Below are 22494 nucleotides of genomic sequence, written 5' to 3' on the forward strand. Positions count from 1 at the left end.
CCCAGTCAAGTCATTTGTCCCTACTACCACTGCCAACTCTTTAGCTCATTTACCACACCTCTAATAATTGAATCCCCATACAATGCCACTTGCAAGTCTTTCATACAACATCATTCATTCTCATCTTCTTCTCTCTTCCATATATATTTACAATTCCCTTCATTTCACTCCACATCTGCTTCATCTTCAACTTAGCTTTCAAATCTTACATTATTTTTTCACTATAAGTCATGCTTGCTATTTTATCTCTGGTCACGCATGCTTGTTCGCTATCAGCACCACTTGCTACCTTACCATTAGTTGCACTGTTTTTCAACATCATTCTCACCCACTTTATTGTTAATTGCACTCTGTTTTCCAACTTCATTATTGTCCACTTTATTGTCAATCAAAGTCTTTTTCTCACTACCACTTCTCCATACTTTCTGAACATTTGCACAGTCTTCTTCGATTACCATTTCAGTTATGACGTCATGTTCCCTACTCATATTTAAACTCATATTTAAACAAGCCTTGTGGTCAATCAGAATATCACATTTCCTACATACCCACATTTGCTCTTTTCTCTTATTCAGCCTCTCTACATAAATATCTACAACGTCTCATTCATACATAACCACATTCATTTTTGAAATATCTACATCATTTATGTTGAATTTTTTTTCTTGACAATTATTCATAAGACTATTACACTTTTTTTATATAATCTTTGTCAAGTAGCTTTGTTTTATCCTCCTACATGTTTCGCCAATCTTTTTCTATTGGCATCCTCAGGGAATACAAACTAGTAAGCTAAAATGAAGGTTACAGACTAGGTTATAACTGATGGTTCTAATTCATACAAAAAATTGGTATTGTGTGCGACAATGTGCGTGTCTCGTTAATGTGATTTATTCGTTATGGCTCATGACGTAATTGTTATGAAAGTTCATTTCTTTGATGTTTAATGATCTGATAAAAGTTTTCCAAATTTCTGGTAAAATTAGACCTTGAATCGTGTTTAGGTTTTCAGTTTTACGGGCGACTATAGCTGCTTCTTTAAAGGTTCTTGAATGGTAGTTATCTTCTATGTATGGCATAAGGCTCTTATCCCACTCAATGTGATGGTTAGTAGAGGCAAAGTGGCATGAAAGGCCTGAAATGTCTTGTCTGTTATTTCTGACATATCCTATGTGTTCTTTCTTTCTCGTTTCAAAGCTTCTAGAGGCTGACCTACGTAACTAATACCACATGAGCAAGGTATATTATATACTCCAGAGTACTTGTAGAATGGGTGAGGATCTTTCGGTGATCTTAAAAATTTCCGAATAGTGTTGATTGGTTTGAATGCCACTAAAGATTATGAAGAAAAAATTAAAAATCTATTATCTGACAGGTATGTATATGAAGTTCTCAGTAGAGATCCTACCACAAAAAACCATAATGACACCAATGAATTATTACGTGGAATGAATAACTGGCCTATAGAAATTATAAAAAAACTAAAATCTATGCACCCACTTACTCCTAGATTGTATGGCCTTCCAAAAATTCATAAAGAAGATATACCATTACGTCCAATAGTTGATGGAATCTATTCTCCCACTTACCAACTGTCCAAGTATCTTGCGAAGATTTTACAACAACACATTCACATCTCAGATACTTATATTAAAAACTCAAAACATTTTATAGATAAAATAAAAAACATCCCTATTTTTGAAGAGGATATACTAGCAATCCTGGACATTACATCTCTGTTTACTAACATTCCAGTGGTTGAAGTCATCAACATCTTAGACAACTTCCCAAGAAACATCACTACTTTGTTCAATCACTGTTTAACTTCTAACTATTTTATTTGGCAAAAAACGATCTACAAACAACTCACTGGATTAGCTATGGGTAGCCCCCTCTCACCTCCTTGTGCTGACTTATTCATGGAAGATCTAGAGAAAAAAAATCTTAACCCAGATCATTCCAAAACCGAAAATTTGGTACAGATATGTAGATGACATCTTTATCATTTGGGATCATACGAAAGAAGAACTAATGAATTACATCAACCAAATCAATAGCTTCCACAATACCATGAAATTCACATTAGAAATGGAAAAAGATAACCTTGACATTTTAATAAAGAAACAATCCAATAATAGTATCAACCTATCTATATACAGAAAACCTACAAATACTGGACGTTACCTCCATTTCAACTCAGCTCATCACATAGCTCAGAAACTTAGCATTATCCATAGTCTCAAGAAAAGAGCTATACAGTATATACGACAGACAAGGATGAGCTACTCACGGAATTAACCACAATATCCAGAGAACTTTCTTTAAATGGTTACCCAAAAAGACTCTATAACAAGATTCTCTTTACTGATATATCACATCGACAACGTGATGACATCCAATACATCAGTACAATTACGATTCCTTTTGTCAGCAACCTTTCCAAAAAATTAGCTAACCTTTTAAAACCACATAAGATCAGAGTGGCATCCAAACCAATCAACACTATTCGGAAATTTTTAAGATCACCGAAAGATCCTCACCCATTCTACAAGTACTCTGGAGTATATACCTTGCTCATGTGGTATTAGTTACGTAGGTCAGACCTCTAGAAGCTTTGAAACGAGAAAGAAAGAACACATAGGATATGTCAGAAATAACAGACAAGACATTTCAGGCCTTTCATGCCACTTTGCCTCTACTAACCATCACATTGAGTGGGATAAGAGCCTTATGCCATACATAGAAGATAACTACCATTCAAGAACCTTTAAAGAAGCAGCTACAGTTGCCCGTAAAACTGAAAACCTAAACAAGAATCAAGGTCTAATTTTACCAGAAATTTGGAAAACTTTTATCAGATCATTAAACATCAAAGAAATGAACTTTCATAACAATTACGTCATGAACCATAACAAATAAATCACGTTAACGAGAGACGCACATTGTCACGCACAATACCAATTTTTTGTATGAATTAGAACTATTAGTTATAACCTAGTCTGTAACCTTCATTTTAGCTTACCAGTTTGTATTCCCTGAGGATGCCAATAGAAAAAGATTGGCGAAACATGTAGGAGGATAAAATAAAGCTACTTGACAAAGATTATATAAAAAAAGTGTAATAGTCTTATCTACATCATTTATTTTACTTGTCTTCTGTGTTGGTTTATGCAACTATTTGCCTTTCACTAGCATTTTATATCAGCATACTAACAAGAACAATGAATTTATAGTAATCCACCTAAGAAATTTATCCAGACCTCATGTTCCACACTCATATATCTCACAGTAACACTTAATCAACAAATTAGACAATATTAATATATGACACTTATTAAATATAAAATTGACTTATCTTGTTGCACAGCCACTGATGTTTGACACTTTATGACAGAAAGATGATGATGATGGAAAAATTTATGATACTTTCTTAGATTTGGCATTATTTTATTAAATATTTTTTACATAATGATTTTAAATGATTTTACAAATTTTCATTCTGAAACTCTACAGAAGTTTTCAGTTTCTTTTTACAAAAAAATAAAATTTGTAAAAGTATACAATTAATCACATCCATATGGTATTATTGATACCACTATATTTACCCGAGAAAGTTAACAGATATATTATGGTGAATATATATAAAAGATGAATTTTCTGTAAAAAAAAAAAAAAAAAAAAAAAAAAAAAAAAAAAAAAAAAACATTTCTTAATTTTTGATCTAAGAAAAGAGTTTATTTAATGTTTCTTTACTTCTGATTATATTTGATATATATTTATATATGTAGATAGATAGATATAAATTTATCTTTATAAGTAATTATTTTATATTACAATATTTGTAAAAGGTGATATTCTTTTTTCTTTTCTAGGAAAGTGGCATTTAGGTAATGACATGTACTTCAAAGGAGATATGCTCCATCACCCTTTAAATCACGGATTTGATTATTTTTATGGATTACCTCTTTCAAATTCTAAAGACTTTGGAGAAGATAAATCAAGTGTGGTCATATCATATGCTCCTAATTTCTACATCTATGTAACTACATGTTTCATTGGAGGATTTTCTTTTGTTATTATTCTTCTTTCTCAAAAACGTGTGGCATTTGCTGGATTCATTTTTTTTCTTTTCTGTCTAATTCCTCTATTATTGGCTATTTTTGCATCAAATGTCAAAATTATAAATAGTGCTATAATGAGAAATGGTGAATTTGTTGAACAGCCAATAAGACTTAATGGATTAACTCAAAGGTTTGTTCAAGAAGTGAAAGAATTTTTATTTAAGCAGGCAAAAGAAGAAAATTTTCTCCTTTTTTTATCATTTGTTCATGTCCATACAGCATTATTTACATCACCAGATTTTGTTGGAAGAAGTAAACATGGACAGTATGGAAATAATGTAGAAGAGATGGACTGGGCAGTTGGTGAAGTTCTTATGGCCTTAGAAAACCTTGGAATAATAAACAGTACTTTTGTATATTTTTCTTCTGATAATGGAGGCCATATTGAAGAGAAAGGAATTAATGGCCAGCAAGAAGGAGGTTATAATGGTATTTATAAAGGTAAGAAATTATTAGATATTATAATTTTTGCTGTATTAAAAATTGAGTGCTCAAAAAGTTTACGTATCATTTTGAAATGGACTTATGACCATGAAGTGTACAATGTAGTAAATGTAATCTATGATGTAGTAGACATATGCTCAAAGATTTTTATGGTGATTAGATTGTACTAGATAGCATCATTATATTCAGAAATAGTAAGTAGTGCTTATCAATGAATCTTTTACTTCAGGAAATTCCATAGTTGGTGCTGGTGTTAGTTATATAGGGGATATACCAGCTTTATTTTGAATATGTGGTGACAGTGTTTTTGTTGGACAGTGCACTGTACACTACACAACATCAAGTGCCAGACAGTATGCAGAATAATGTTGATGTGATAAAAAATTTTAGTAAGATCTGCTCCTTGCCATTCTTTGCTACTCATCTGCATTACCTTGTGGCTAGTCATAATATGACTAGTGACACCACACCTTACAATTACTTCTTTTTATTTATTAACATGTGCATGAGCATTGGATCTGTCCATATGACAGTTTTGGATGCTTTATTTAAAAAAAAAAAAAAAAAAAAAAAACTGTCTGTAAAATGAGCTGTAAAAAAAAAAAGAGAGAGATGTAACATTATGTCTCTCTGTAATTTCAGGAAAGTATCATCTGTATGTACAAGAAAGTCAGTACGAAATTTAATTTTCTTTTGTAATTTTTTTTTTTTTATAATTTTTAAGTCATATTTACTAAACATAACTCTTCCAACTATGTATTACATGATATCCCATTTATATCATATAACTGTAGCGTTTTGAACAGTGTTTCTCTTAGCATGTCATCTTATAGGGAAAATCTTATTCTGAGAACTATTATTTGGCTTGAACTCATCTTGTTCTTTAAGTTTCTCTTCTACAATTTCTCTTAGCCTCTTCTCATATATACTTGTGTACATCTTTACTTTATTTCACTTTCCTATAGGTAGATGCTTTGGGAGACCTCCAGTCATCCAGAATTCAACATTTGGTTCATGCTTTCTGAATTATGCAGTGCAGCCACTGTAAGCTTTTCAATTTCCCTATTTAATATATTTCTGGTTGGGTATTCTCTGCTCCAACTACCTTATCACATTTCACGTTGTTGATAGATTTTTCTACTACAGGTATTGATATGTACTACTGATTGTATTCCTCTTGAATATTTTCATGAATAGTGCTATGAGAAATGGTGAAGCTGTTGTACAGCCCATAAAACTTGGTGGGGTGACTCAAAGGTTTTATTCAGAAAATAAACATATCGGTACGTGATATGTATATTCATTATTGCATTCCTGTTGAATATTTTCTATTGCCCATTCCATCCCCTCTTGTTTCATTTAACAGTATTTTAAAGTAAATATTCCAGACATCTGGAATATCTTTATCTTCAGTTTTCATGTCACCTTTATCATCATTGATTCCTTTTATGGTTCTGTTGTCTTTATTTCTTAGTTTTTTCAATAGTATCCACAACATTTTCTCACCTTCCTGATATTTATCTTTGATATTCTTATCAAAGTCTTCCATTGACTTTTGTTTAGCTACTTTTACATATTTTGCTTTCTTACATTTTTCTTTGTATTCTCTCAAAGCACATGATGACTTGCTAGGAATTTTCAATATGCTTTTTTCTTTTCCATGCAGCCTTTTTTAACTTCCTGAGTCCACCATGGAGTGTTTTTTTTTATTTTCTGTCCTTGTAGACAACTTCACTATATACCTCTCTCTCTCTCTCTCTCTCTCTCTCTCTCTCTGTGACTGAAACAATCAACATCATCTTCAGATTTTGTGAATTAGTATCCAAGATTTGAATCCTGTTTTCAAACTTTTTCATCTTTTCTTGAATAATATTTGTATATTTGTCTTCATTTCATCTTTGACAAAAGCTTTGCATATTCTTTTCTATATGAAGTTCATTTTTATCTTACTCAAAGCTAAATGATATTCACCTGCTGTTTGAAATCCCCTGTATACTCATGTCTTGTATCAGTGTGAAGATATTGCTGTCAACAAAAACAGTTAGCCAGACTTTTCTTATTTCTTGTCTTTTCTTCATGTGATTTATGCACATCTTTTGTTTGAACGTTGTGCTAGTAATGACCTGTCATGTAGTGAACTCCAGCAGGTGTTTACCATTATTATTAGTGTTTCACTTTACTCCAAATTTTCAAAAACATTTCTATGTTTCTGGTATTCATTTCTTAAAGTTTACATCTCTAAGAAGGATGAACATTTCCATTTTCTTTGTCAGCTATCTCTCCTCTCACCTAATGACTTGAAATCCTCCACTGCTTCTTTCTTAGAAACCTTCAGAAGGTTCTTAGAAAGCAGGTCAACAGAAAATTTTCTTCAGGAATACTCGGATATCTGGTTTTTAAGGATACGAAAGACCATAGGCACAGAAAATTCTTTTTCTTCAGTTTCCCACCTTGAAATATCCTGCCGTTCAAGGAGATTATGCATGTGTTTAGTGTTAAATACTGCAGCTAATCCTTTTTCCTGTCCATTACAACATAACATCTTGTAGTCGTTATTCAGAATAATCTCATTTGTTTGTCTTCTTTATTTCAGTAACATCAATTATGTCAACATGCTACTTCTCTAATTCCTTTTCCAGTTCCACTTTTTTTTTCCACTGATGATTCTTACATTACTGGTACCTATCTGCTTTGAATTCTGCTAATTTTGGGTTCCAGCTTATTATCCTGCTTCCTTGGCAAATACAGATGAAAACAAATCTATAGATTTGTATACAGAAAAAAAAATACACCATCTATGGCTATCATAAGTCTGCTGGTTACAGGGCACGCATACATGATTAATGGCAAGAACAGTTTACTTTCTCTCTGTAGTAAATACCAATTATATAACGTATGTGACAAGCCAGTATTATAAGAGCTAGTTAAGCTTGCAGTAATTTTTAAGCTAACAAAATTTAGGTTCATGAAATGTCTTATTCCTTTTTTGGGACTGGCAGACCAACAGAAATTTATCTTCAGGAATATTCAGATGTCTATTATTTTTATAGCTAATTATAAGAGCTTTTTTATTATTTATTTTATTATTTATTTTTTATTATTTTTATGACTAATTATAACCAATTATGTCATTGGTTTTTTACTCAAATCTTAGGGCATTACTGATGTGCTATAAAATTAATACATGAAGAATATAGGTAGCCCCTGAGTTTCAAAACATTTCAAAAAATGTGACATACAAGTGTGACATAAAAAGGCTTATCATTTTATATATATATAGGGTAGATATAAAGACAATGACATTGAAAAAAAAAAAGGGGCACTCCTAAACGAAAGCAGGCTATATTAGCCATAAAAATAATAGTTTATTTTAGAGGAGTACCATGGGAATTTTCCCAGAAATAATACTCAGATATGTGATTCTTAAGGATAAGAATGTCTGGCTTGGCTAATTTGGCTAATGATGCTCTGAACGTTACTTATATAATCATCTGTAATGTTGATAACTTTTGTTTTTGTATAGCTTGTTGTTCATATTCACTGAATTCTGCTAATTTTGGGTTCCAGCTGATTGCATTTGCCAAGAAACCAAGGTAGAGGAAATCAAATCTATAGATTTGTACACAGAAAATACACCACCTATAGCTATCATAAGTCTGCTGGTTTCATTTCATCAACCTAATTTTATCAGTCTATGCTTTATAATTGTTTCTTTAAATGTATTTTAACTTAGGAAAGATAATTTTTACATTTCTGCTGTGTATATATGTACATTTTAAAATTTCTTCAGACTTTTTTTAGGCTTTATATTATTGTCATATATTATATTATTGTACTGGTGCCTCCATGAAGACTCATCATGAGAGACCCAAACTATCCATACAAGATGTATTATATCTCTTCTTGAACTCATTAACAGACAAAGCACTTACAGCTGTCTCTGGTAACATATTCCATTCATTCACCACTCTCCAAACAAAAAAATGTAGTCCTTACACCCCTACTAACTGCACTCTTATTCAACTTCCAGGGATGACTTCTTGTTCTACAACCTATATCCAAGTGCTGAAACACATCCCTGCATTAAATCCTATAAAATCCAACATATTCCCTCTATTTTTGCCTACCAGCCAACTCACAAACTTTCAATCTATCCTCAGAGCATTCCACAGGCCACTCACCTCTTGTCACCCACCTCTGGATCCTCTATTCTGATGAGGTAGCTAAAGAATGACCAGGTGACCAGCCTGAGCACAGTAATCCAGATGTGGACATATCAAGATCTTATAAAGAAAACTAACAAGAGGACTAACCTTGTCTCTTAGTGTTGTTCTTCAATAGACAAATTACATTTCTATATCCAAGTGCTGAAACACATCCCTGCATTAAATCATATAAAATCCAACATATCCCCTCTGTATTGCCTACCAGCCAACTTTTTGACCAGGCTTTTCCAGTACTTTACCACCATTTCTGAGATACTGCTTGGTTTATAATTTGCCACTGCAGTTTTAGAGTCTCCCCTTATGAATAGGAATTATTTTGCCTGATTTCCATTCCCTTGGAACTCTGCCAATACTGTGACTTAGAGCCTAGTTAGATTGGTTGGTTAGTTTATAGTTTATTGGTGCAAGAACAGCAAAGGTCATACTGCACCATACCAAAGGTTACAGCAATACATAGTCAAAGAAAAATTATAAACAGTGTGCATGTACAAAAACCAAGCCAAGCGATGCAGTATATATATATAAATAAAATTACAGCAAAGGTTACAACAGTACATAAATAGTCAAATAGAAATTAGTAAACAATATGCATGCACAAAAATTAAGTTTTACGATGCAGTATCCACATATAAATAAAATTACTGCAAAGGTTACATCAATACATAAGGTCAAAAGTTACAGCAGTACAAAATAGTCAGACAAACTAATAAACAAAATGCATGTAAAAAAACCAAGGTAAGGAATGCAGTAACTACATATAAATAAAATTACAGAAAAGATTACAGCAGTACATAGATAGTCAGAGAAATTATTAAACAATATGCATTCACAAAAATGAAGTTTAGGAAAGCAGTAACTACATATGAAAAAAATCACAGCAAGATTACTCTAATACACAAGGTCAAAGGCTACAGCAATACATAAATAGTCAAAAATAAACTAGTAAATAATATGTATGTACAAAAATTAAATTAAGCAGTGACGTATCTACATACAAACAAAATTACAGTCAAATGTGTTTGTACAACTTAATTCTTTGTAGAAAGTTAACAACATCATGCAATCTGTGCACGTCTGATAACATCTGGCTGAGTGTATATGAGTTGGCTAGATAAGTAAAAATTTCATTCCTCTTGTGTAAAGTGCTGCCACTCCACCAAAATATGACAGATAGTAAGATGCGTATTGCTTTCACACGTGAGAGGGCCATCAGTCCTCAGTAAATAAGAATGTGTAAGATGACTGTGACCTATGCTAGCAAGAACAACTTCCTATCTTCTCTTTCTATGTTGACTAAAATGTGATTGCTTAATTTCAGGCTTAATGTAATATAATTTGTTCGTTAATGCTTCCTGCCATGATGACTGCCATTGAGCAATTAGCTTTGATCTTAAAAACTGCTGTAGTTTATATGTGGTACTATCAAACAATACATGGAGAAAGTATGCTGATCTAGCAGCTGCAGTCTCACTTGCCTTAATTCCAGTGTGGCTGGGAATTCAGCATAACACATTTTGTACAACAGGTGTAATACCTCATACAGCACTATAAGTGTATTATACATAGGACAGGAGATAGACTGTAAAGAGCTCAATGAGTGTATAAATTAAATACTTTTGGTAGAAGTTTTCTTTTATATGCACAAGTACAAACTGAATGGCATGCAACTGCCATATACTGCAATCAGTGGGATCTGGTTGGAGATGGGTATTGTCAGAGACACAGCAGCACAGTTAACACAGGTATCATTTCTTGAGTCATCAGTATATATTTACAAGAAATCAAAGTAGGCTCTCTGTGTGCATTAAACAATTGCAGGTAGACAGATGGAATATGAGACTTCTGTAGTTGACAAAATGAGAAGTTTTAGGATGGAGTGCAAACCTGCCATGGAGGGACGCTGTTATGTTTGGTGTAGGCAGTGTTGTCAACATTCATGCCAAAAGGACGTATGACAGTCTGATGTGTGTGATATTGAGCTTCTCAAATGCAGAGGAAAGAGACTAGTCCATGTAGGATGGATGGATGATCTGGGAGAGACTTATCTTGATTAATCATCATTAAGAGACAACTATTTCCATCTAAGTGATAGATCTGGTTCATTTGCGTCAACATAAAGACTTTGAACGGGTGATGTGTGAAAGGCACCAATAGCTATCTATATATTCTGATAATCGATGGGATTCAACCGTTGCAGGTTACCATAGACTCGAGACCAATAATCCAGCTTTGAATGTATAAGTGCACGATAAAGACAAAGCAGTGAAGATCATTCGACAACCCACTCAGTAGAGGATAGAGTGCAAAGGAGATTCAATGCTCTCTTGCACTTTTCTCTTAGTTGCTGGATGTTTGCAAGGAATGTAAGTTTTGTGTCAAAAATGAGTCTCAAGAACTTGGCTTCTGTAGAGATACTGGTCCCATTCTTAATTTAGGATCCGGATGAAGAGTGTATTTTTGACAGAAATGTACACAGACACTACGGAACCCAGCAAGAAAACTTCAGCAAGCTGAATTGCTTGCTGAAGTTTTCTCTCAGTTACTCTCATGTTATGAGAGCGACAGTAAATTATGCAGTCATCAACATATAGAGCATTTTCTACAGTGGGAGGAAACTGTTCAGTGATTGAGTTAACTTTGATAACAGAAAGTATCGCACTAAAGAGAGAACCTTGGGAAACACCCTGTTCTTGATGATATTGCTGAGATAATGTACTTCCCCCTCTGACTTGGAAAGTTTATCCATACAGAAAGTTTTAGTAAATACAGGAAGATGTCCTCTGAGACCCAGGTAATAGAGGACTTTTAATATGCCATATCTCCAGGCTCTGCCATAAGCTTTTTCCATATCAAAGAAAACTGATACTAGATGTTCTTGCTTCAGAAATGCATTACAAGTTTCTAAATAAACCCAAATGGTCTAAAGTTGAACAGTCTCTATGGAAGGCACATTGTGTATTGGAGAGATCATGGCTTTCTAAATACCAGAGAAGTCCTGCATTAACCATTTTCTCTAATATATTACAAAGACAGATGGTCAGAGCAATAATTTGATAATCATTTGCTTGTGTTGGATCCTTTTCTGGTTTTGGGATAGCAATGACAATTAACTTATGCTAAGAATGTGAAAAAGTCTTCCTCTGCAAGCATTCTATTGTATATCAAGAGAAGGAGATCATAGAAGATTATGGCAGATGCTTTATCATTTCATAATGGATGTTATCAGGCCCTACTGCACGTAGAGTGAGAGTGTAGAATAGCTCTTTTTAGTTCCTCCGTAACAAATGGTTGGTGTATGTCTCAACAGGCCCAGCTGGTGGCATGTGCAAAGTGTGCAATATACACAGGTGCCGTGGAAGAAAAGGCACCTAAAAGATGTCAAAAAATATGAGATAAGAGTTTAAACGAACAACGAATGGTACATATAATTATGAATGTACGTCGTCTTCCGTTTGGGCCCCTTCAGATCTTCCCGGAAACGAACAAATAAATTCTGAATGGACCAGATTATATCACTGTAATTTTCGATTAAAATTTACGAAAATATACTGAAAAAGTTACGAAAAAGAGCATTACTGAATGTGATAACATGGAAGACCAACAATTGGAAGAAAAATGTAGTTCATTAGAAAAAGCATTAAGTGACAAAGAAAACAAGGACATTGAAGCAGAAGAACTGCAAATAGAGCTGAAATTATTATCTAGAAAAATTGAAGAAAATAGTACACCAGAAATGGTTTTGAAGTGGATTTATAACATCAACCTTGAAGAACTCTTAGAAAATTCACTGATTGCATTGAGAATACTATTGACTTTGCCTGTTTCAGTTGCTAAGGGAGAGAGAACATTTTCTAAATTACAATTAATAAAGAACTACCTGCGATCAAGCATGAGTCAAAAAAAAAACTAAATGGTTTGACACTAATTTCAGTAGAAAATAATATTGCTCAGTCTATCAACATTGATGTACTGCGACAGGATTTTGCTAAAATGAAAGCCAGACAAGTCCCTTTTAGCAAAATTAACGTAAAGAATATTTGAATAAATCTCTTAACTTTATATTACTATTTTATATTATTTTGAAAATTTATATAACTTGCAAAAATTTGTATAAGCAAGACTAATCCGTGGGTAACATTATACTGTAAAGTGGTTTTCATTTGTTTTTCATTTCCTGTTCATTTTATTCACACTTTATTCAAAAAAAACTTTTTTGAAAAGGCGACGAACATTAATCGCACACACACAAGAAAAATACTATGCGCCGGTCCTGTGTCTCAAGGCCATTGATAGAAAAATTTTGCCGTTGTTTCTCTTGCTGATATTCTATCAAAATTTTCTCCCTAAGTGTTTGCAATAACGGGATCAGCAGTAGCACTTCCATTATGGTCTAGAGAAGACAAACAAAGAAACAGGGGTGCTTAAGCATCAAAGCTGTATAACTGAGAGGAGACCTCCACATAGCCTTTAAAGGAATGCGGAGAACCGGCCAAGGCTTCTGACCTAATGTCCACTCCTCACCTTCTCATGGTACACCCTGTTGGGTATCTACCTGGATACTGAATGAACAAGGATGGGCTGGCAATTTGCGATTTAACTGACCAAATTGTATTCTTATTGGCTTAAACCAAAATACAAAATGATGGTACAACATGAGAAAATTTCATGCTGGCTGTGGTGTCGCCTGGTTAAACAAGGCCCCCCGTTGTTTTCGCCAGGAAACCAGGGCGAACAGCTAAAAGTCAGCTACTGGAACAAACCCTAAAACACACCCCAACTCAATATCACCAGAGTTGAAGAGCGGTACTATCAACATAAGAAGCCTGAATGGCAAAGAAATGGAGCCAGCTGAGGAATTAGATAAGTATCAGATCGACATAATAGGGGTGACTGAAACAAAAAAGACCAAAACTGATGAGACCTTTCTGAGCAATAAATACAAAATGTTATATTCAGGCAATGACAATAAAGGAAAAGAAGGTGTAGCCATAGTATTCAACACTAAATACGAGAATAATCTTCTTGAATGGCCAGCAGTCTCAAGTAGAGTGATATGGGCAAATATGAGAATGGGAAACTGGACAATGAGACTTATTTGTGCCTATGGTCCCACAGAAGGCTCTACTAAGGTAGAAGTGGAAGAATTTTTTTGAGGCTCTAGAGAAAGCTACTGACACAATGAAAAAGGAAAAGTTGGTTCTTGTTGGGGTTCTAAATAGCAGAGTAGGAAGTGATTATGAGACATACAAAAATATTGTATGTCTCATAATCACGGGGGGGGGGGGGGATATATCAACAATATTGAATTTAATAGGAAAATATGGTCTATTACACAGCCATATATATAAAAAAAACCAACAATGTAGGCCATACCAACAATATTGAATTTAACAGGAAAATACGGTCTATCACACAGCCATGTATATACAGGCCTGGCTGGTGGTGTGTGCAATATACACAGGCGCTGCAGAAGAAAAGGCACCTAAAAGATGTCAAAAATATGAGATAAGAGTTTAAATGAACAATGAATGGTACAAAATGGTACATATAATTATGAATGTACGTCGTCTTCCATTCAGGCCCCTTCAGATTTTCCCAGAAACAAACAAATAAATCCTGAAAATGTATCTTGGACCCGATTATATCACTTTAATTTTTGATTAAAATTTACGAAAATATACCTAAAATAGTTCTTTATTTTTTCATGTATCATAAATCAACTTATGATTAATTGTTGAGTTCCGTGTAAAAAAAATTTGTATAAGCAGGACTAATCTGTAGGTAACATTATACTGTTATGCGGTTTTCATTTTTTTTCATTTCCTGTTCGTTTTATTCACACTTTATTCAAAAAAAAATTTTTTGGAAATGCGGCAAACATTAATCACACACACAAGAAAAATACTAGGCGCTGGCGCTGTGTATATATATATATAAAAAAAAACATAAACTGTAAATTACAGTGAATTAATCTGTTGTTATTATCTAAATTATGAAAAAATTGCATCTTTCAACAGCAGTAATCACCAACAACATATACAATGTACCCGCATAACACATTCTTCTTATCTTATTTCTTTTCTTATTTATATTTCTTTTATTGTAGTATTTGTAATTTTTTCATTGTAATGTTTGATCAGTAATAGTATGGAAAATATTTGCCGTGGTGTAAGTTTTTTTCACTTGGTTATAGATAAATTAAAGATGCCAAAATATTTTATTCTTGGTTTTATACTTTATCCAAGTGTAAGCAAACAAAGTTTACGTGTGAAGTATATTCACATGCAAACAATAAAGTACTAAATTATTGTACTGTACTTAATTAATTATACTGTACTTGTACTAAGGCACTTGATGTGAAGTCATTACCCCCTATATACAAGTAGCCCAGTCATGAAGATGAAGATACTTCACGTGCAAACTTTGTTTGCATACACTTGGATAAAGGATGAAACCAAGAATATACTTTTTTTTGTTGTAAGTTTTTCCACTTGATTATACTATAAATTAAAGATACCAAGAAATTATATTATAGAATTTAATTTATTTTTTTAAATTATATTATTGATGTTGTTGTAATGTAATACAAATTTTCCCTGTTCCTATAATAATCCTAAGTATTCTTATCTGACCAGATAATCTTGACTATATAACATCTTGGACCTCTTCTTGACTAACTCTCTTTTTTGTAACATTTTCCATCTTTCCTTTTCTATAAAACATCCTTCCCTCAGCATTTTCAGTCTTGTATCTTTTGTCACTACAGTGGTATCAAATGGATAACCTCCATTATTTCTTTCCCTTCTTTCCATAGTGTAATTACTATGGAAAGAAGGAAATAATTCTTGCTTGAATGAGGCTACTCCACCCAAATCTCCCATTTACTAAGACATGGTTCTTCAAGTGTATCTAAACAATCTAAGATAAAAATTCGGCATATCTCAAATCAAAAACCCCAGCTTTGCAGCCAGCCTACATGGCAGTCTACAACATCTGTTAAAAAAAAAAAAAAATCAAACAAATTCAGTTTAGAAAGTGGATTTTCTCCAGATATGAAAATTCCTCTTGCTCAAACAGTAGTTTGAGCAGGAGGAATTGAGCTGTTGAGCATAACTTTTGCCCTTTCATCTTTCATACATGTAGATGGTTCCATTGTAACATCACTGAAATATAAACCTGACCACTTGCCATTGCTCTCCTCCAACTTTTGTATGAATGATCACCTTCCTCTGATCGTTCACCAGAGATGTTAAAAAAATCCTTAATAGTTTGGATACCAGCCAGTCTCTTAGTCCAGATTGTATTATTTATTTATTTTTTTTTTTTATCCCACATATAGAAGACAGAACAGCCATATAGAAAGTAGGTGTGGTGTTGAGGGCAGGGTTAGGAATAGAGTAATCTGTTGGTCTTCTTAAACTGTTGAAGACAGAAACAGGAGTCATAATGGATACTAAGTCTGCTGAACAATGGCCATAGAAATCTGTAGAAGAGACATAATGCAGAAATTGATCTTCTATGAGAGCATGGCTGAAGAGTCTGTGAGAAGTGTCATTTATCATCCAGACTGCCCTTTTCTGAACAGCATCAAATTTTTAGGGAGATTTTAGATGCAGCACCCCCATACATCTCCCTAGTTATGTTCAAAATTGTTTCTTCATAATTAACATCTAGTTCTATATCATCCTTACAAGCTGTCATATTCATCTAGCATATACAGTAGATTCACATCATCACTATAATGTGATGTGGTGTAACAAATTATAAAAAAAAAAATCTGGCCTGGGTCCCATAGGCAGGGTCCCAAGGACAGATTGAGAGAATGTAAGTTGCAGGGCCTCGTGAATAGGATGAAGAGTGGGGGATATGATCGAGACATATAAGCTAGTCAGGGGTTGTAATCAGGTTGACATGGAAGAGATTAGAATGGGAGAGGAGGGTAGAACAAGAGGCCATCTCTGGAAACTATAAGGAGGGTGTGAGCAAAGGAGTGAGGAGCAGGTTCTTTGCATGGAAAGTGGTTGGTGAGTGGAATGCATTGCTTGAGTGTGTTGTGAATGTAGACACAGTGAATCAGTTTAAGGCATGGTTGGATGAGCATTGTGTGCAATAGGGTGTACCTCCCACAATGAGTCTCTGACTCCATGGAGGTCAGATGTTAATAATAATTATCAGAAATCTGATTTGAATAGCATCCCATTAAATATGGCTCATCTAGTTCATTAAGAAACTAGGGAGGAATCACTGAAAGTTTGCTAGTGGAATTCTTCAACTGAACTGAATGCAAGCCAGTGGTGAAGATGAGAAATTCTTTTTACATTATTAGAATGGACATAAATAAAAGAGAAGGAACTGGTTTTGTAGACTTAAAATAGCAGAAGAGACAATTTAGAAAAAGCGGTTGTGCTAATTAATAATATTAATGTAGACTAGATTTGTCATTATCGATGTCTTAGCAGTATAGTCAGCAGCTTACACTACCTGATCTTAATAAATAAGAAGATGCAATATAAATATAAGTTTATATTGTAAGCAGAACATTGCTAACACATGTTATCAACATGTGAGTATTGGATATAAATAAATCACAACAGTATGTTGCTGCAAAAAAAGAAATGAGATTGAATTCATATAAGCCAGAATATGGTTAAAGAAAATGTTCTCTCTCTAATATTCTCACACTGATATTGAAAGGATGTCAATTTGATATCATTTATGACATGAGTATGTGGCAGCAAAACTAAATATCACCACAACAGATGAGTTTGTTTCCTAAGTCATTTGTACAAACCGTCAAAGGACTTGGGAAAACTCATCTGCTGTGGTGGCATTTAGTTTTGCTGCCATATACTTATAAAAATCATAAAAGATATCAAATTGGTATATCCTTTGAATCTCAGTTTGGGAAACAGAAAACATTTGCAGTAAGTAAGGATAGATAAGCATTGAATCCTGCTTATGAGCCAAAAAATTTGCACATCAATTACTGTGTGAACAGTGCTTGTACAGCACTTTAAGCCCTCACCAGACCCCTTAAAAAGAACAACAAACCCTCCACCCCAAAAACTAGACTATACATACACCATGATTTATATCAAAGGTACAACAGATAAACTGGGCTCCCTTCTGAAACAACACAGAATAGTATTCAAACCTCTAAACAAAATATCTACCTTCCTAAGACCTCAAAAAAAAAAAAAAAAAAAAAAAAAAACGAATGGACAAAAAAAAGCTGACTCTCATGGCAATCCTTGGAGAAAGACCACTTCATCAAATGGAAAAAAGCTAGGTCACTTCACAAATCCCAGTTTAAATCTGAATGACTCCTCTCAGAAGCGTACAAGTTCTTCAGAATCTGCTAACTCTAACAGAACTGATAGTATACCACCCTATCTACCCATCATCATTAATAGCAGGAATGACTGCAGATAGCACCACTGTCACCCTCCATGCACATCACTGTCCTTGTTATCCAGGTTATTTTATTTTGTGTCATCACTGTGTGTATTGTTAAAGAGCCTCAGATAATGCTAGCTTGAGTTAGCAAAAGTTTACTTGTAAATAATTGTCAGTAAATTATTTATATGCATTCTGGTGTCTGTGTAGTTTTCTCTTCCAGAAATTTCATCATGAGTAATAGCAACAGATGCAGAAATTTGAACATGGAAGTAATTTGTAATTACCACTGTAAGTCACCCTCAGTATACAAGGAAGTACATTTTCATTTTTATCTATTCCTTGTGAATTTTATATTTGTGACTGCATTTTTTTTTTTTTTTTATATACTAAGCAGTTGCATAAAGTATTTTATACAGTGATAAACTTTCCTAAATACTTCCAACTTATTGGAGTCTTTATTGGTATGAAGGTAATCATTTAGTGCTATCAGTTAACTTGATAGCAGAAATTGGTTTCACATTATACAGAACAAAGTAAAATGGTGTGGTGAAATTTGCTTTTTTATATATTAACTCATTTTTTGTAACTGCTCTTGGCTATAACAATATGGATGAAAATAAGAAAATATTGATGAAAATACAATTTCATGTATATCATATAATATACTACTAAACCAAAGGAGAGGGTGAAAATTTTTTCCACTGCAGTAAAGATATATGTTAACAAGAATTAACATCTCTTAATGTTTGGATATGCCATAACTTATAATAATAATAATAAATTGTTTTTATTTAGGAGGAAAAGGAATGGGGGGCATGGAAGGCGGTATACGAGTGCCCACTGTCGCCATGTGGAATGGTAATTTACTGCCTGGAAAAGAAATATCTGTTCCAACCAGTCAGATGGATCTTTTTCCTACTATTTTGGAACTTGCTAACATTGCTCATCCTGTAAATACTATAATAGATGGAAGAAGTATGGTACCATTATTGAAAAACACAGTAAAGAAAAGTTCTCATAAGTTTCTTTTCCATTACTGTGGTACTTCAATTCATGCTGTGAGATATGTTTCAGATAACAGTAAGTTGGCGTTTTGAAATATTTAGGTTATGTGTGCTTTTGTATCAAGTTTAGCTTTTCTTTGTCTGATTAGTTTTTTTTAGTAATCTTTTTAGTACTAAACTCCGAAGTGATATGTTCTTCAGGGATGACATATATTCACAGTTTGGTTTGATAGTAGTCTGACAGTACCTGCTAATCAGAAAGGCTTATCATGTTGGCTGTTATTCACAATTTTATGTATGTTTTTTGTGGTGTTGGAGGTTGGCATAATTAAAAAAAAGTTGAGTACATGCTTAGTGATATGTCATTTGCTGATGCTTTCTTTTGAAATTAATTTTTCTTGACTACTGTGAAGATGTTTAAATGAAATAAAAACTTCGGCTATTAAGTATTCTTCATGGCATATGTAGATGTTTCTATGTACACACACACACACACACACACACACACACTGTGTGTGTGTGTGTGTACACATAAATAATCAATAATCAACGTCTGAACATAAAATTTACTGCTGAGTTGGAAGCTAATGGTTCTCTTCCTTTTTTGGACATCAAACTGACCCATTCCTCAGAGAAATTAAAAATCTCGATTTACAGAAAAGCTACCCACACCAACAGATATCTCCACGGTTACTCCCATCATTATCCTCAAAAGTTTGGATTCATTTCTGCACTAGGACATTGTGCTCGCTCTCTTCTTAATGATGAGATAGAACTTAATAAAGAACTAAATTTTCTCAGGTCTGCTTTTCAACTAAATGGTTATTCACAAAAAACAATTGACAAATACCTATTAAATCCACCTGCTTGCAATAATGAAGAGACCAATAGGGTGAAAGGTAATATTTCTATACCACACATAAGCTCTCTCTCACCCAGATTGCCAAGGTTCTTAGGAAATACAACATAAGAACTTTATTTACTCCTCTTCCAAAAATCCGTTGCTTAGTGAGCCATCCGAAACCTAGACATCACAACCTTAAATATCCCAATGTTTACTAGATTTGGTGCACCTGCGATATACCATACTTTGGCCAAACAAAGAAATCGATCGAGTTATGCACTGAAGAATATGAGAGAGATGTCAGTTACAGGAGAATGCGAGCCAGTGCTTTGTCTAGTCATGTTCTGTTCTCGGCCGATTCTAATGAAGAAAACCTTAGCCATACAGTACTATGGGACAAGTCGGATAACATTTTCCGTTGCCAAGGTGAATTAGAAAGAAAGATAATAGAATCAAGAGAAATCATTCTCAACCCCCCTACATCTCAACAACAACCTGAGTTACAACCTTTCAGACTGTCATTGTGCTACGATCAAATATTGGCATTCGCGAGATGCTATACGCATGCATACACCCAACAATGAAGCCAACGAGAAAACAGTTTTGAACGCACAGACTTCAACGTTTCTGCATTGAATACGTATACACTAAATTTCCATGTTGTTTACAATTCTTTCCTCTATGTTTCACTGGTTATTTCTTTTTTTAATGTACAAGCTGATACTAGTTGTGCTATTATACTTTTTCATTTTTTTCGGTTTTTAGTCAATCAATATTTTTTAATAAATATATATATAGATATATAGGATAGCAGTGTGTATTTCTTGAATATGTTATTCAAATAAAATGCATATTCTGTGTTAATTATTTACAATTATAAATTAGATCCCAAGAAATTTTATTCTTGGTTTAATCCTTTATCCAAGTGTAAGCAAACAGTTTGTGAGTGAAGTATCCCATAATGCAAAGCACATATCCTTACTGACATAGATGATCCCATAATGCATAGCATTATGGGATCGTCACTACCCAGACTGGTATTGACCTTTATTGAGTCATCAGTGTGATCCAGACCCAGAAGTAATACAAAGTTTGAAGTAACGCAGAAATCACATTTCTTTATACAAGTAGACAAAAGGTGTAGCACACCTTTTGTTTACTGGTATTGACCTTTATTGAGTCATCAGTGTGATCCAGACCCAGAAGTAATACAAAGTTTGAAGTAATGCAGAAATCATATTTCCTTATATAAGTAGACAAAAGGTGTAGCACATTATTTCTAAAATACTCTGGATTAGAGATAGCTGTTACAGGTTTTTCCACTGGTTCATGATATACATAAAGATACCAAGAAAGTAAGCAAAAAAAAAAGTTTGCGTGTGAAGTAATTTCACGATGAGATCTCAATAAATGTCGAAACTGGTCTGGTAGTGACCCTTCCCGCAATGCATAGCATTATACATGTCCGTAAGGATATGTGCATTACATTATGGGATACTAAAGCAATTGATGTGAAGTCTTTACCCTCTATATACAAGTTGCCCAGTTGTGAAGTTACTTCATCCACAAACTTTGTTTGCTTGCACTTGGATAAAGGATTAAACCAAGAATATAATTTCTTGGCATCTTTAATTTATAGCATAACGAAGTGGAAAAACTTGCAACAGTTATTTACAATTACTTTAGTAAAATGTATGTTTGCTTTGTAAAATCTTGACAATATAAAAGTGGCCAAAAGTGAACGTTTGTGTAAATAATAGTGTACAATATATTATTATAATACAGGCACCTCCACTGAGTCCGAAGACCCAATCTATCCGCACAATCTATTATACCTCTCATTGAACCCATTAATTGACGGAGCACTCACAACTGACTGTGGCAACCTATTCCACTTATTCACAACTCTCCAAGCAAAAAATCAAGTCTGCACATCTCTACTGACACCTTTATTCAACTTCCAGGGATGACCCCTTGTTCTTCTACCTCTAGCCAAATGCTGAAACATTTCCCCTGCATCTATCCTATAAAATCCTTTTAGCATACTAAATGTTTCTATCATATCTCCTCTTTTTCTACTATCAACCAACTCTGTAATCCACATGCCTTCAATCTATCCTCATAGAGCACGTTTCACAGGCTGCTCACCATCTTGGTCACTGAATTCTCTCCACCACTCCCACCTCCCCCAAGAGACCCATTGGACCAGACTTGAACACAGTAATCCAGATGTGGGCATATCGAGGCCTTATAAAGAGGAATTATAATTTCCTTTTTTCTACTTGTTAATGTGTTCTTCACTAGCCAAGTAATCTTATGTGCTACTTTAGCAATATGCCCTCTAAACTAGTTTTAACTTATGAATCTGAGAGCTGGGTCAGAAGTAAAACATATGACCAAAGACTAGAGACTGCAGATATGAGAATCCTGAGAAAGATTAGAGGCGTGAACAGATG

The 22494-nt window shown here is 33.8% G+C and overlaps 1 protein-coding gene across 1 annotated transcript in view; it reads left to right on the plus strand.

Moving 5' to 3' along the window:
- LOC150097414 (steryl-sulfatase-like) overlaps positions 1-22494 on the plus strand; it is a 158772-nt gene that overhangs the window by 24927 nt on the left and 111351 nt on the right. The window contains exons 3-4 of the mRNA XM_090406909.1: positions 3873-4562; positions 18986-19270. Coding sequence (XP_090263035.1) covers positions 3873-4562; positions 18986-19270 — 975 coding nt within the window. The remainder of the gene's footprint in view (positions 1-3872; positions 4563-18985; positions 19271-22494) is intronic.

This window comes from Typopeltis vanoorti, chromosome 17 (assembly GCF_054136105.1).
Source record: "Typopeltis vanoorti isolate ZY-2024b chromosome 17, IOZ_Tvanoo_1.0, whole genome shotgun sequence".
NCBI classification, from domain to species: domain Eukaryota; kingdom Metazoa; phylum Arthropoda; class Arachnida; order Uropygi; family Thelyphonidae; genus Typopeltis; species Typopeltis vanoorti.